Source organism: Sapajus apella, unplaced genomic scaffold (assembly GCF_009761245.1).
Source record: "Sapajus apella isolate SASKATOON/1434 unplaced genomic scaffold, GSC_monkey_1.0 scaffold105, whole genome shotgun sequence".
NCBI lineage: Eukaryota > Metazoa > Chordata > Mammalia > Primates > Cebidae > Sapajus > Sapajus apella.
Window position 1 is genome coordinate 65,798 of NW_022437045.1, and position 13,687 is coordinate 79,484.

Here is a 13,687-nt window from a genome sequence, read left to right on the forward strand (position 1 = left end):
ACAGTTCTTGGCCCACGTCTACCAGTGCATTGAGGATATCAATTCGATGTATCACAGCATAGCATATTCTATATATCATACCATAGATCAATCTACATATTACATTCTTGCTTTGACCTTTTCCCATGGAAATTCACTGTATGCTGTCACCAAATTACAGAGTGGCTTGCCTTCAGATTTCCTCAGGTCACCTTTAGCATTTCATTAGCCTCACGCAAGGGTCTGTTAGGCACGTATTGTGGCGATTAGGTGGCTTGGTTAAGGTCAAATCTTTAAGCCCAAAATATAGTATATAACCACTGAGGATTCCCTGATTTCTTACTTGAAGCTTTGATCTTTCAGACAGATAACATTCACATGTAAAACGGCCATTTTAGAAGGATGGAGAAAAAAAAACTGCAATTTTATTTCAAAATCTTTTCTGGCACTATTTCTTAATTTGGATTAGCAGCCTCCAACTGTTATTCTTATATAAAAATGCGCCTTGATAATTTCTAGTCATAATTCTTTCCATCCCTTTGAGATTAATAAGAATGATATCTACACTGAAATTAAAATTCTGCACTGCAACTGGGACTCCTTTCAGAATGAAAGCTTTGGAATTCTTACCGATATCTTTGGAGGTAATCTTTCGCCTTTGCTTCAAGACCGGCTGTGATGCCTCTACTGAGCCAGGAGGAAAGGTAATCTCCCTTCTGATGGGGGGTGGCTGGGGCGGCGGCCCGGTGACCTGGGATGCGGGGACCGTGGGCATCACCTTCTGCATCTTCATGGAGGGCAGAAAGGGAGACTTGCTTGGAGACATGCGGTTCTCCAGGGAGCGCTGGAAGGACGCTGGGCTGGGCGCCCTGGAGATGTGATTTGGCAGTGACGGTGGCGCCTGGTAGGACGGCTGTGGGGGGCGCGTGATGGGCTGCATGGAGGCTGAGGACGACATGTAAGGCTGACGCTGGCTGACGTGAGAAGGCCACTGGCTCTCATGGTTTATCCTCTGATCGGGTACCATCATATCGTCCGTGCGGTTCATGCCTGGGTAAGGGGGCGCCTGTGCAGGGCCGCCAGGGCCCTGCCTGTTCTGGTAGGGATAAGGCATATCATTGCGTGCTGCCCACATATTCTGCTGAGGCCCCTCGCTGGAGGACGACTGCAGCGGGCCGCCCATCATCTGAGGTGGGATTCCGTGCGTCTGGAGCTGCCCCGGGCCCTGCATGCGCTCCCTGCTGTAGGGATAGGGGTACTGGCCCTGCATGGGCCTGCGGTCCGGCCCCGAGTACGAGCCGCTGTACTGGTTGTACATCTCCTGCTGCTGGCTGCCATACTGCATGTTGTACATGTCGCCCTCGTGGCGCTTGGCTGGGGGCCCGTACATGCCGTCCATATGGCGTTTGTAATTCTGGAATTCACAGAAAGATAAATCACCTTGATGTGCTCTTACAGGTATAATCACACACTGAAACGATGCAAAATAGTTACTACCTGCTAGAATGTTCATTTCAAAATGAATATGGGAAGCTCCTATTAACACCTGAGATATTTATGTTCAGTATCTCAGTAGTATATACACCGTGTCACACACTCAGGAGACGGCATCCAAAGTTTGTTTTCATGTGTTTGAAGCTTTCTGTGGGAAAAAAAAAAAGGCCTCCTCTCCTTAGGCTGTGACACCAGGACAGCCAGCATTGGACTCCCGCAAAGGCAGATGCCACACACGCTGGGAGCTGCGCTAGGACCACGGCAGGAGGCAGAGGGACCCCCCCACAGGAGAGCTAGGATCCGGGGCCAGCCCGAAAGGGTCTCAGGATAAATGGGTTTTTTGAGCCTCATTTTATGGAAACGCCTCCAAACAGGACTCGGCTCCCCAGACTGGCCTGTGTCACCAGACATCCATCCCACGGCTCCTGCCCTGACTTCTGGCTTGGCCAGGTGGGGCTCCCCCAAAGCCTCGCTGGTCCTGGCACTGAGGACAGGGCTGGCACCACACCTGCTACTAGGCTTGCTTCCCGGGACGCTCTTGGACCAGTGCTTAATCGGGGTGGGTAGGAATCTGATGGGAGGCAGTGAGGTGCTCGTGTTTTTCACTTTACTTGAAAACTGTTTAAGATCAGTTGGTTTAATAATGCAATTCATTGGCGCGGTGCAGTGGTTCACGCCTGTAATCCCAGCACTTTGGGAGACTGAGGCGGGCGGATCACCTGAGGTCAGGAGTTCGAGACCAGCCTGGCTAACACAGTGAAAACCCGTCTGTACTAAAAACACAAAAGTTAGTTGGGTGTGGTGGCCAGCCCTGTAGTCCCAGTTGCTTGGGAGGCTGAGGCAGGAGAATTGCTTGAACCCAGGAGGCAGAGGTTGCAGTGAGCCAAGATCCCACCACTGCATTCCAGACAGAGTAAGACTCTGTCTCAAAAAAAAAAAAAAAAAAAAAAAAGAAAAAGCAATTCACTGTGCCTATATGCTCCAGCAAAATTAAATAAATGAAAAATATATAATCAATTATAATACGTATAATAATGTATATATAGTTTTAAAAATTTTTATTTTTTGCAAGAGGTCTCAGATCTGGAAAGCTGTTTAGAAATGGCAAAGCCCCGTTCGGCTGGAGAGCCGTACCACGAAGGGCAGCTCTCTGCAGCGGCGCTGGTCACTGCAGGGGGAGAGCTCAGCCTCTGAGCTGCAGCCGTCACCTGTGAACCAGCAAAAACCTGTCCTACTTATTCAAAATAAGTATCATTAGTAGCTTATCTTATTTACTAAAAAGCCAGTTCACTTTTGTTATTAGTATATAATATTTTAAGTTGCTTTACTACATATTCTCTTTAAAGCATTGACAAATTTCTGTTCTAAAATGGCTTCTGATGCAATAGTACACACAACAGATACATGTTTAAAATATACTACCTCTAGCTTGGGCTGGTTATTATTTACAAGAATGAATGTACTCCACTTCCTATTACAGGTTATATTTGTTTCAGGACACCATGTATCAAGAGTGATTTTTAATTTGCTGACTTCAACATCCCAGGAGTACTTTCTACGTTAACTATATCCTGAATGGTCCATAAACACTAATCATTTTTGTTAGACTTCTGAAAAGACAAATTTGAGTTTGAGCCTCCAGGAGAGAACCAGAAAACACAGCGCCCCACGCCCACTCGCCAACTCACCGGCTGCTGTGGGTACAGGCCAGGCTGGTGCCCTCCATACGGCGGCTGTCCCGAGGGAGGGCCTTGGCCTGGATACTGCTGCCCATAAGGTTCATGCCTGGAACGAGGCATTCAAAGAAAACTTAATTGAGAAAGAGCTTCAGGCAAACAGAGAAAGGAACAGTCCATTTCCGGAACCCCGACTCCCCCAGCAGCTCTGCTTGGCCTTCACTGTGCACCCCTCCGACGAAGGCCCTCTGAGAGGCAGCTACATGCCAACTGTAGCACCAGGCGTGGGAACACCCATTTTGGGAATGGTGCCAAACTTCTGGTTCAGGCTGTTGGCTAATAGGTGTCAGAGGAATACCGGTTGAACAGGCAGGCGCCCTGTAAGCACCTGTCAGAGCCTCTGGCCTCTGCGTGGAGGCCGCAGCCCCGCCTCCCCACTGACGTGTGCCTTAGGAAGTGTCGCATAGTGCTGTGAAGTGAGGCATTCATGGAAGCCAGAGACGACGGGAAGAGCTTAAGACTCAGAAGCAATGTTCCTGGAAGTACCAGAACGCCGACATGTTTGTACTTTGCACATTCTCATTGTGAATGGAAAATGTTTAATTTTTAAAAGCTACACTTCAAACTTAATTCAAATGTTAGCTAACTAATCACTGCATAAATACAAGTGCTCAGAATTTCAAAGTCTATGCCCTAAAAGGCTACAGAAAAGAACAATAGGGATGATTTAAATGTACACCTAATACATCTTAAAATGGAAATGAACTAATACTTTTATTTTGCAACTACTAGCATATTAAGAAATTATAAATACCATCAAAAATAGCAAGTTTTAAAAGGCAATAGATTTGGAACTTTGAAAGATACACCGGTTTAGGTTAATACACTGAATCTTGTAAGAAAGAGAACGATGGACTGAATATATTCCCAACCTGATTAAAGAATGAGAATAATAAAAATAAATAAATTTTTAGACTTTCACATGTGAAACAGACATGGGAACTTTTGATAACTAACTTTTAACCTTGAGATCTAAGAAGGAAGCTTAGAGATAAGAGGAAAGAGTGTAATTGACATGGTAAAATTTAAGTTGCCTAACAAGCAATGTTTTTTCAGAGGAGAAAACTTAACAACGAGGTAAACCTATCTTTAGTGTGGTAGGGCCAAGATAATTCTTTTTCTAATCTTGCCAGCTACCCACCAAAAAAACAACTGTAGCTTTTCCTGGACCCTCAAAAACGAAACAAACCTAACTGGAATCCTTGATCCACACACTAAACATTACCTTATGGTTAACTGATGAATGAATAGATCACAAGTAAATACTGACCACATCATGACCAGGTTAAGAATTAGAAGAGTAAATTCCTAGGTGCCTAGGAGAAAGCGTCGTATCTCCTTGAACATGGGATGGACTCCCAAGAACCAGGCTCACAGACAATACCATAAAGAAACCTCATTTGGTAAAGCCGTGATTTTTCAACCTTTTCTCCTTTGTATTACACTGAGGAAGCGTTCCCACCAACCGAGCCCCGTCCCTGTGACCCCAGCATGTGGAATGATGAAAGGTGAGTGGGTCTGGCCCAGTGGTCTCCAGCAGAACAGCACATGGAGCTTCCAAAGGCAGTGACCCCAAAGTCAGCTCCACCCTGTGGCATGCCACTGTAGCTCTGGGGAGGGAAAAGCCCTTCTAGTATGCCTCTATATTTTTTTCTTTAAAAATCTGAAATATTATATGAAAGCCTTGCTTATAATTGTCTCTTGTTAGGAGGTAGAGAACATACCACCAAAGGGGAGGGGTTTTATGATAATAAATACCGAAGTCAGGGCACAGGCACGGGACCTTCTTCACAAAAAGAGGCCTACCCTAGGCCGTTATCTTAGGAAGCAGTTTGCAGATGCCCTTTCAGAGCCATTTCAATTACTTTTCCTCCTAGCTAATTAAAAATCAGTCTGTATCATCAGTCTGGCCGCTGAACTTGCCATTTTCACATCAAGATGACTTCCTGCCGAGAGGCTGCAGTGAGCCCTGTGCTGTGGGTTCTCTAGAGATGTTTATTAAGGTGCAAAGTACTATCCCTCTATTTAAAATGTTCACAAGGAGGAGTGGCAACATCCGAAAAAGCACTGCCTGGGAGACCTTTCCAGAATGCTGAAGGCCCAGTGTGACTACCACTGCTCAGACCTTCGCCCAAGACAGAAAAGAGGAGAGGGGGGCTGGTGCTGTGGAGGCCCAGGCATCCAGGAGCTCCAGGTGAGCTGCACCTGTAGTGTGCAGCTGCCAGTCCCTCAGAAGGAAGCTGGGTGCTGATGCTGGGTGCCAGTGTGACCGGGGTGGCCCTGGCTCTTGACTTTAGGAAGATGACTCCTACGAAGGCCAAGGTCCTTCTCCCTGGTCCTGAATATCCTTCTACTGACGGCAGGCACCTGACACTCACCTGGTGACCAGCAGCCATTGCCTCTTTACTTTCACAGGAAAGGGGACACTGTATACTGTCATCAGTGGTTCAGCTGCCAGGACTCAGAAGCGCGTGTTTGAGGAAAGCACAGTTTCATAAAAATCATCTTGTCGCCATCTGAGAAAACCCTCACCTTCGGTCGTAACTGGCTCCATAGGGAAACTGCTGGCGCTGCCCCATGCCTAGACTGGACACCGCTCCGGAGGGGCTCTGGCTGTACACGTCCTGCATGCTGCTGTTGGGCATCTGTCCTTGCGTCATAAAGGGCTCGCTGCTTCCAGGCACTGCAATATTTTAAATAAAATGCAGACATTTAGGCGTTTCTAAAGTCTCAGGCCCATCCATCCCTGCTAGTAATCTCTATTGTCTTTGTATTTTTTCTTTTTTGAGAGGGAGTCTTGCTGTGTCACCCAGGCTGAGTGCAGTGGTGTGATCTTGGCTCACTGCAACCTCCGCCTCCCGGGTTCAAGTATTCTCCTGCCTCAACCTCCCAAGTAGCTGGGATTATAGGCACCCACCACCACACCTAGCTAAGTTTTGTATTTTCAGTAGAGACAGGGTTTCACCATGTAGGCCAGGCTACTCTTGAACTCCTGACCTCAGGTGATCCACCCACCTCGGCCTCTCAAACTGCTGGGATTACAGGCGTGAGCCAAACTTTTTCTTAATATGGTAGACCATAATACTATTGAAAGAGCATTGGTATGGAGGCTCCTTGGTATGGAGCCAAGATGTGTACTGTGGGGGCCAAAATCTAAGATGGCCCTGAAGATCCAGTGCCCCCTGCCCGGTGGGCACCTTCGTGAGCCCCTCCCCTTCCGTGTGGGTAGGACCTATGAATACAACACTATCACTCCCATGATCATATTATGTTCACGGCAAAAGGACTTCACAGACGTGACTATAGTTACTAAGCAGCCGACTGCAAGTTAAACAGAAGGGAGATTGTCCAGGTAGCCCTTTAACTTTGGGTCTAGAGCTTAGAGATGAAGCAAGTCAGAGATATTTTCCTGCTGGCCTTGAAGAAGCAGCTGCCATGCTGTGGAGAGGGTCACATGCTAGGAAGGGTGGGCAGAGGACAATCAAGAAAACGGGACTGCAGCCTCGACCACAAGGACCTGAATTCTGCCAAGACTTAAACTCCGAAGATGACCCTGAGCCTTTGAGGAGCTCACCGTCCTGAGACACTTTGATTTCAGCCTGTGAGGCCCTGAGCAGAGGCCTAGTCACACTGTGCCAGTTTCGTGACCCACAGACTTTGTGGGATCATACATTTATGCTGTTTTAAGCTGCTAAATTTGCGGTAACTTGTTATATAACAACATAAAAAACGAACACAGCCCCAGATCCATTCTACTTGGGTAAGTTACCTCTGAGTATAATTTATTTTTCTTTTTAACATTTTTATTATGTTTTTTAGAGATAGGGTTTTGCTCTATCATCTAGTGTTAAGGGGTGCAGTGGTGCAACAGTAATGGTGAGGTGCAGTGGTGCAACTGCAGTGGTGAGGTGCAGTGGTGCAACTGCAGTGGTGAGGTGCAGTGGTGCAACTGCAGTGGTGAGGTGCAGTGGTGCAACAGTAATGGTGAGGTGCAGTGGTGCAACTGCAGTGGCGAGGCGCAGTGGTGCAACAGTAATGGTGAGGTGCAGTGGTGCAACTGCAGTGGTGAGGCGCAGTGCTGCAACAGTAATGGTGAGGTGCAGTGGTGCAACAGTCATGGTGAGGTGCAGTGGTGCAACTGCAGTGGTGAGGCGCAGTGCTGCAACAGTAATGGTGAGGTGCAGTGGTACAACTGCAGTGGTGAGGTGCAGTGGTGTGGGCACAGTGGTGCAACTGCAGTGGTGAGGTACAGTGGTACAAATGCAGTGGTGAGGCACAGTGGTGCAACAGTAATGGTGAGGCACAGTGGTGCAACAGTAATGGTGAGGTGCAGTGGTGTGGGCACAGTGGTGCAACTGCAGTGGTGAGGTACAGTGGTACAAATGCAGTGGTGAGGTGCAGTGGTGCAAGCAACTGCAGTGGTGAGGCGCACTAGTGCAACTGCAGTGGTGAGATGCAGTGGTGCAATCATATAGCCTTGAACTCCCGGGCTCAAGTGATCTGCCTGCCTCAGCCTTCTGAGTTGCTGGAATTACAGGCATGAGTCATCATACCTGGCCCCTATTTTCTTGTCTATAAAATGAGGCCAGTAATATTATCTCATGAAATGGTTGTAAGGAGGGCATAAAATATGTATACAAAGTTAGTTCCCTTCTTCCATAAGAAAAAAAGCAAAAACCTTAACATTCAACCACTGATTCACTCAAAAATAAGGATTAAAAAATTATTAGAGAGTTAAGAATAGCTTAAGATGAGATGAGGTACAACTATTTCTAATACAGGGTGGAGTGCCAATTAGGTTGTATATGCAAATTAACATGAGCTCAGAGCCCGAAGGAAATTCAGAAACTAGCCTGAAGGCAAATTATACATTTAAATATAAATTTTCATCTACATACAGTATTGCTGCCTTTCCCCATCCTATGACAGTTACTTTTATGTTATGTGAAGCAAAAGCTGGTTAAGATTTCGTGAGTGGACACATTCTGTTGCGCTGGTAGAGAGGGCCCAACGCCAGCATCAAGTATTTTCCCTTGCAACGTGCTTTCACCTATTTTATCTATTGTGGAAGAACCAGTTTTGAAGTTACTTTCTATTCAGGAGATGTGAAAACAGAGACAGACAGAAATCACATGGCAATAATTAAATAGCTTAATTCTCTAATACAGAAGGACATTTTAGAAAATCACCAGGAAAAGGGACAACCAAATTAAAAATGGGCAAACACACAAATGGACGTTCAGAGAAGGAAAATAAACGGTCAATCAACACATGAAAAGATGCGTGAGTTTACTAACAATGGAGCAAATCCAAGGTAAAACAGTAACAAGGCTTTCTCCCTTCCATCTAATCAGCCAATGTTAAAATGACGGATGATGATCATTCTTAACAAGGGGGTGTGAACGCACACACTCTCACATGCTCTTGTTGAGAACATTAAACTGGCATAACCTTTGCCAATACCTGCTTTACCTGCTACGGAAGGCTGTTTCTGCGACCCTCAAAGAAGCGCATCTCCCAGCATTCGCGACCTGGGAAGCCCCTCTCATGATGCCTTTGGGCTTGGTCATGTCATTAGCGTTGATTATGAGGGCCTCGGCAGGTGGGATGCAAGCAAAAGCGTTTTAAGTTCTTGCTCCCAGGACCTGTCCTCTTGGAGTGCTCCCTCTTGGAACCCATCTGCCATGTAATGGGCACCTAAGAAATACCTGGAAAGGCCTCATGGAGGAGGCTGCAGCCAACAGCTCCAGCTGAGTTCCCTGAGAGCCTGGGGATGACGTCAGCCACTCGAGAGGTATCAGAGCCCAGCAGAGCTCTCAGCCTGGCTCCCAGATGATGGTGGGCGCCTCAGTGTCCTAGCTGACAACATGACACACAGAGCGAAGAACTACCGTCTACCACAGAACTGAGAGACAGAATTAATGTTTCTGTTTTTAAAGCCACTAAGTTCTGGGGGTAGTTTGTTATACTGTAAAAGCTGAGCTATTCAGTAAACTAAAAAAAAGTCCATATCCTTTGATTCAGCAATCTACTTCTAGGAATCTATTTTGCAGAACATTCTTACAAATGTGAAAAACTTGTACTTCAACAATCACTGCATCATTGTTTATAATAGCAAAAGATTATGAAACAACTCAACCATTACTGGAGCATTAGGGTATATCTACTCAATTAAAAAGAGTAAGTAGAGCTATGTGTACATATATTAATAGACATTCAAAATACACTATTCAGTTACACATATAAAATGATGTTTACTTATATGTAATCAATCAATGCCTCCATCAGTGAAGTAAGGAAATAAAGAAGTAAGGCAGGGAAGGCAGGCTGGTGAACAGGCAGGGCCAGGCCCCTCAGGGATAGTGAGGGCTAACATTAGATCAGGCTCTTTGACTGACCACACGACCATACTACAGGTTAACACCACCAGCAGCAGCAACAACGGCAACAGAGAGTATGTTTTCCACTGAAGTTAGTCACTAAACAAAAAATCAGAGCACCATCAAGATTACTGACAGAGTAAGGCAAACTGAAGAATGGAAAACTATACAGAACAGGAGTAAGGCTTTAAGAAAATCTGCTACCTGTGGATTTTCTGTTTATCTGCTTTAATTTGGTACTCAAACACCACTACTGTAAGGCAGCAGGTGCACTGAAATACACTAGGGATTGTACTAGCCATTGGGGATCATTTACATGGTTGATGAAAACACATTACAGTCAGTCACCAAAGTAGGATGGTTCAACCTTATGATCATGTCAAAGCGATAGGCATTCAGTATGCTCCTCAATTTAACATGGGGTTATGTCCGCATCGACTCACTGTTTAAATCAAAAATATTCTCAACTGACTGATATTTTCAATTTAGGATGGGTTTCCTCTGATGTAACCCCAGTGTAAAGCAAGAATTATCTGTATATCTCTACCTAGGGCCTAGCAAGGTGATCCCACAATCATTCGGCCCCCACAAATTTATTTTTGTAATAAGAAAAATTGCAGGCATAAGGACACAAGGGAAATGCACCTGTGGTTGTCTAATGCTGTGAATCAGTGGGATATGGGAATGCTTCACAATACATTTTGAGGCCAAATTCCAAATATTACTAAGGAATTTTTCCATGTCTTCATATTTTCGGAGTCTAAACCCACCAAAAACACTAACAAAATGTTCTATTTGGCATCTCATACCACTAAAAAAAAAAAAAAGCTCCCCCCACATTCACAAAGCTTTTGAAATTCTGAGCTTATGGATTTACTGCATGTTCTGCAAAATCTTTACTTGAAATAAGCAGCCCTGAAACTTTTGAAAGGAGAAATTATAGATGATCTTGCTTTATGAGTGTTATCCAAAATATTATACATGAAATACTATGAATTTTATTTTTAAATGGTATGTGTCAATCTACTCAAATTTTCAAGACTCTTCGTTGTTCTTTTTCATCGGTCTATAACACGTATGAAAACCAAGGCTTTGAGCCTTACGCTCCTCTCCAGACATGTTATTGAGAAACTCATGTACCCCAACATCTAAGCACAACATAGGTACTATTATTTAAGGGATTCCAGAGTAAGTATTTCCATAAAAATATTCTTCGCCGGGCACGGTGGCTCAAGCCTGTAATCCCAGCACTTTGGGAGGCTGAGGCGGGTGGATCATGAGGTCAAGAGATCGAGACCATCCTGGTCAACATGGTGAAACCCCGTCTCTACTAAAAATACAAAAAATTAGCTGGGCATGGTGATGTGTGCCTGTAATCCCAGCTACTACGGAGGCTGAGGCAGGAGAATTGCCTGAACCCAGGGGGCGGAGGTTGCGGTGAGCCGAGATCGCGCCATTGCACTCCAGCCTGGGTAACATGAGTGAAACTCCGTCTCAAAAAAAAAAAAAAATATTCTTCACTATTTCTTCTATGCTTTTTCCAATAATATTCACATCATGCTTCATTTTCACAGGACTTGAATGCATTAGGAAGAATGCCCAAAAGCAAAATATCGAGTCTCCACTTGTGGCTGGTACAGCATGGGCAGAAGTGGAGGGCAGCGCCTCAGACAGTCACAACCTCAGTGCTGCCTCGACCTTGGGAAGCAGGCATCAAGGGGAGAGCCCGCCTGGTGTTTCCTGATGGCAGCTGTAACCCCCTGCACTCTCTCTGTCAAAGGCCGCATCCAGCCCATTGCTGCAGACACGGCTTCTACACATGCTACTCCAGGACTATACTGATTCCAACATCTGCTCAGCTCCAGCCACACATGCTGTGCCTTACCCCCGGGACACATCCCAGAGGGACTCCGGTTCCCCTCCAGCCCGGTCCTTTCCCAATCCTCCACATTGCAGGGAATCATGTCTTCACCCGCCAAGTCACCGTCAGCCTCTCCCTCAGGGCCCGTGTTCACCCCACCAGCACCTCTGCATGGCTAGTGTCCAGCTCTGACTGGCCAGCTCGCCCCAGACGCTCACAGTGGTCTCTGCAAAGCTACTCTTACCTCTTTCCAGTACATTCTCCAGAGACAGCCAGTTATTCATTTATTTCTTACAAAAAAACCTACTCACATCACTTCCCCAAGCAACATCTTTCACCTCGGTGAAAAATCCAGATTCATCAATGCGCCCACAGAGACGGAAAGGCTCTGGGCCCTCGGGCCTCAATGACCTCCGCCTGTCCCTGGGCCCATCTCACTGTGCTCCGGACACCCGCCACCTCTCATATGCCAAGCTCATTCCCGCCACCCCCCGCCCCCTTGCCAGCTCCCCAGGGTGCTTCCCTCCTGCCCACCCAGTCTGATCACTCTCCCTCTCTCCCGCCGCGCCACCCAGCACCACTGCTATCTGTATCCTTTCTTGGTTTTGCTTTCCTGTCTTCCACCAACCACAGTCTTTAACTGCCTGTTGGTGCTTATTTTTTGTTTCCTCCCAGGAAGTAAGAAGGCAGGGAGTCTGTTATTCCCTGAGGGCGGGCAGTGACTGTGATTACCAACCTACGAGCTACTGCCCAGCGCACACTACACTAGCACAGCAATGCCATGCCAGGTGCTGTGCAGTGTGCGCTTACTTACCACAGCTGCCAGCCACTCTTCTATGAGCTCTGTGTGCAGGAACTTAAAGCTCGCCATGCCTTTGGAAGCAAGTCCTATTATTTCCCCAGTTTCTAGATGAGGAATGTAACTTGGTGTGTGTGAGGAGGTAGCAGGTATCCGGACACAGGCAGCATGTGCCAGGGAAGATGCCGAGGGCACTGAGGCCAGCCAGGGACAGGGTGGGGGCACAAAGAGGCTAACTGCTTTTCCCAAGGCCACTCGTGTAGTGGGATGGGGACCTGGGACCCACGCCTGGACACAAGTGGGTGTCCAGGACCCACTGCCTGGGCACAGAGGCAATCTGAGTGAAAGGCACTGTGGTACAACAGCAGACAGCAGAATGCCCACTGGCCCGCACCTGGGCAGAGGCCCCTCTGCACGTACCTTTTCTCATTCCCCCAAAGGGGTCCTTGTTGGGCTCATAGGGCATCCTGCCCATCACGTCGGGCATGCTCATGCCCTGCTGGTAGGGGGCATTTGGAGTCATGGAGTTCCGTTTCGGGAAGGATGAATCACTCACGTCTGAGAATGGGTCATGCACACTGATTGTACTGCTTCTGAAGAGATGCAAAGAATGAAAGCTTAACCATACAGCAGGAGTGACCTCCAAACAGTGTATTCAGAAGATAAACCAATCCTGAAATGTGCAAATGCAAAAACCATCCCAAATAAATGACATGAATAAAACTAGTAGCAATCAACATTTAAAAACTCTCTAGGGAATACCGTTTCTTCTACGAAGTTCGCTCCAGAAAACTAGAAGATGAACAAATCTGACTTGATATGGCTCACAGAGTTATCTGAACATACCTTCCACCTTGCATTGGGGTCATCTGTCCATGAGGGGTGGAGGCTGGGGTAGGTGGCTTCAGGTCACCTGGAACCTCTGCCATGGAATTGCTGCCAGTTGACTGGGGGGTTTGTGGACCTTGCAAGGATCCTGAGTTAGCTGAGGGTGGTGGTACCAAGAAAAAAAGGGAAAAAATCCAGAGATTATCAAGTAAGCCCAGCCACCTTGCTAGTTATATACATGAAAGAAAGAAGTGTACACAAGACACCGTCTTATTACAAACAGTAACAATAGCCATTGCTGATAATGATGTAAAATTAGTTGCTTTTATATTGTTCACAGTAAAAATTAGTAAGGAAGCTTTTGAGTAAACTATTTGGCAACATACTTCATTTCTAAGCCATAAAATATATTTATATCTTTTGACTGGGTATTTGTTTCCTGAGTATTTATCACAAGAAAATAATCTAATAGGCTGGGCAAGGTGGCTCACGCCTGGAATCCCAGCACTTTGTGAGGCTGAGGTGGGTGGATCATGAGGTCAGGAGTTCAAGACCAGCAAGGCCAACAAGTAAAACCCTGTCTCTACTAAAAATACAAAAATTAGCTGGG

The 13,687-nt window shown here is 46.4% G+C and overlaps 1 protein-coding gene across 5 annotated transcripts in view; it reads right to left on the reverse strand.

Annotated features, from left to right (window-relative positions):
- ARID1B (AT-rich interaction domain 1B) overlaps positions 1–13,687 on the reverse strand; it is a 436,956-nt gene that overhangs the window by 7,426 nt on the left and 415,843 nt on the right. For all 5 annotated transcript variants that reach the window (XM_032258730.1, XM_032258727.1, XM_032258728.1 and 2 more), the window contains 5 exons: positions 13,096–13,234; positions 12,670–12,842; positions 5,742–5,892; positions 3,162–3,258; positions 610–1,393 (listed from right to left, as the gene is read on the reverse strand). In XM_032258730.1, the coding sequence (XP_032114621.1) occupies positions 610–1,393; positions 3,162–3,258; positions 5,742–5,892; positions 12,670–12,842; positions 13,096–13,234 (1,344 nt within the window). The remainder of the gene's footprint in view (positions 1–609; positions 1,394–3,161; positions 3,259–5,741; positions 5,893–12,669; positions 12,843–13,095; positions 13,235–13,687) is intronic.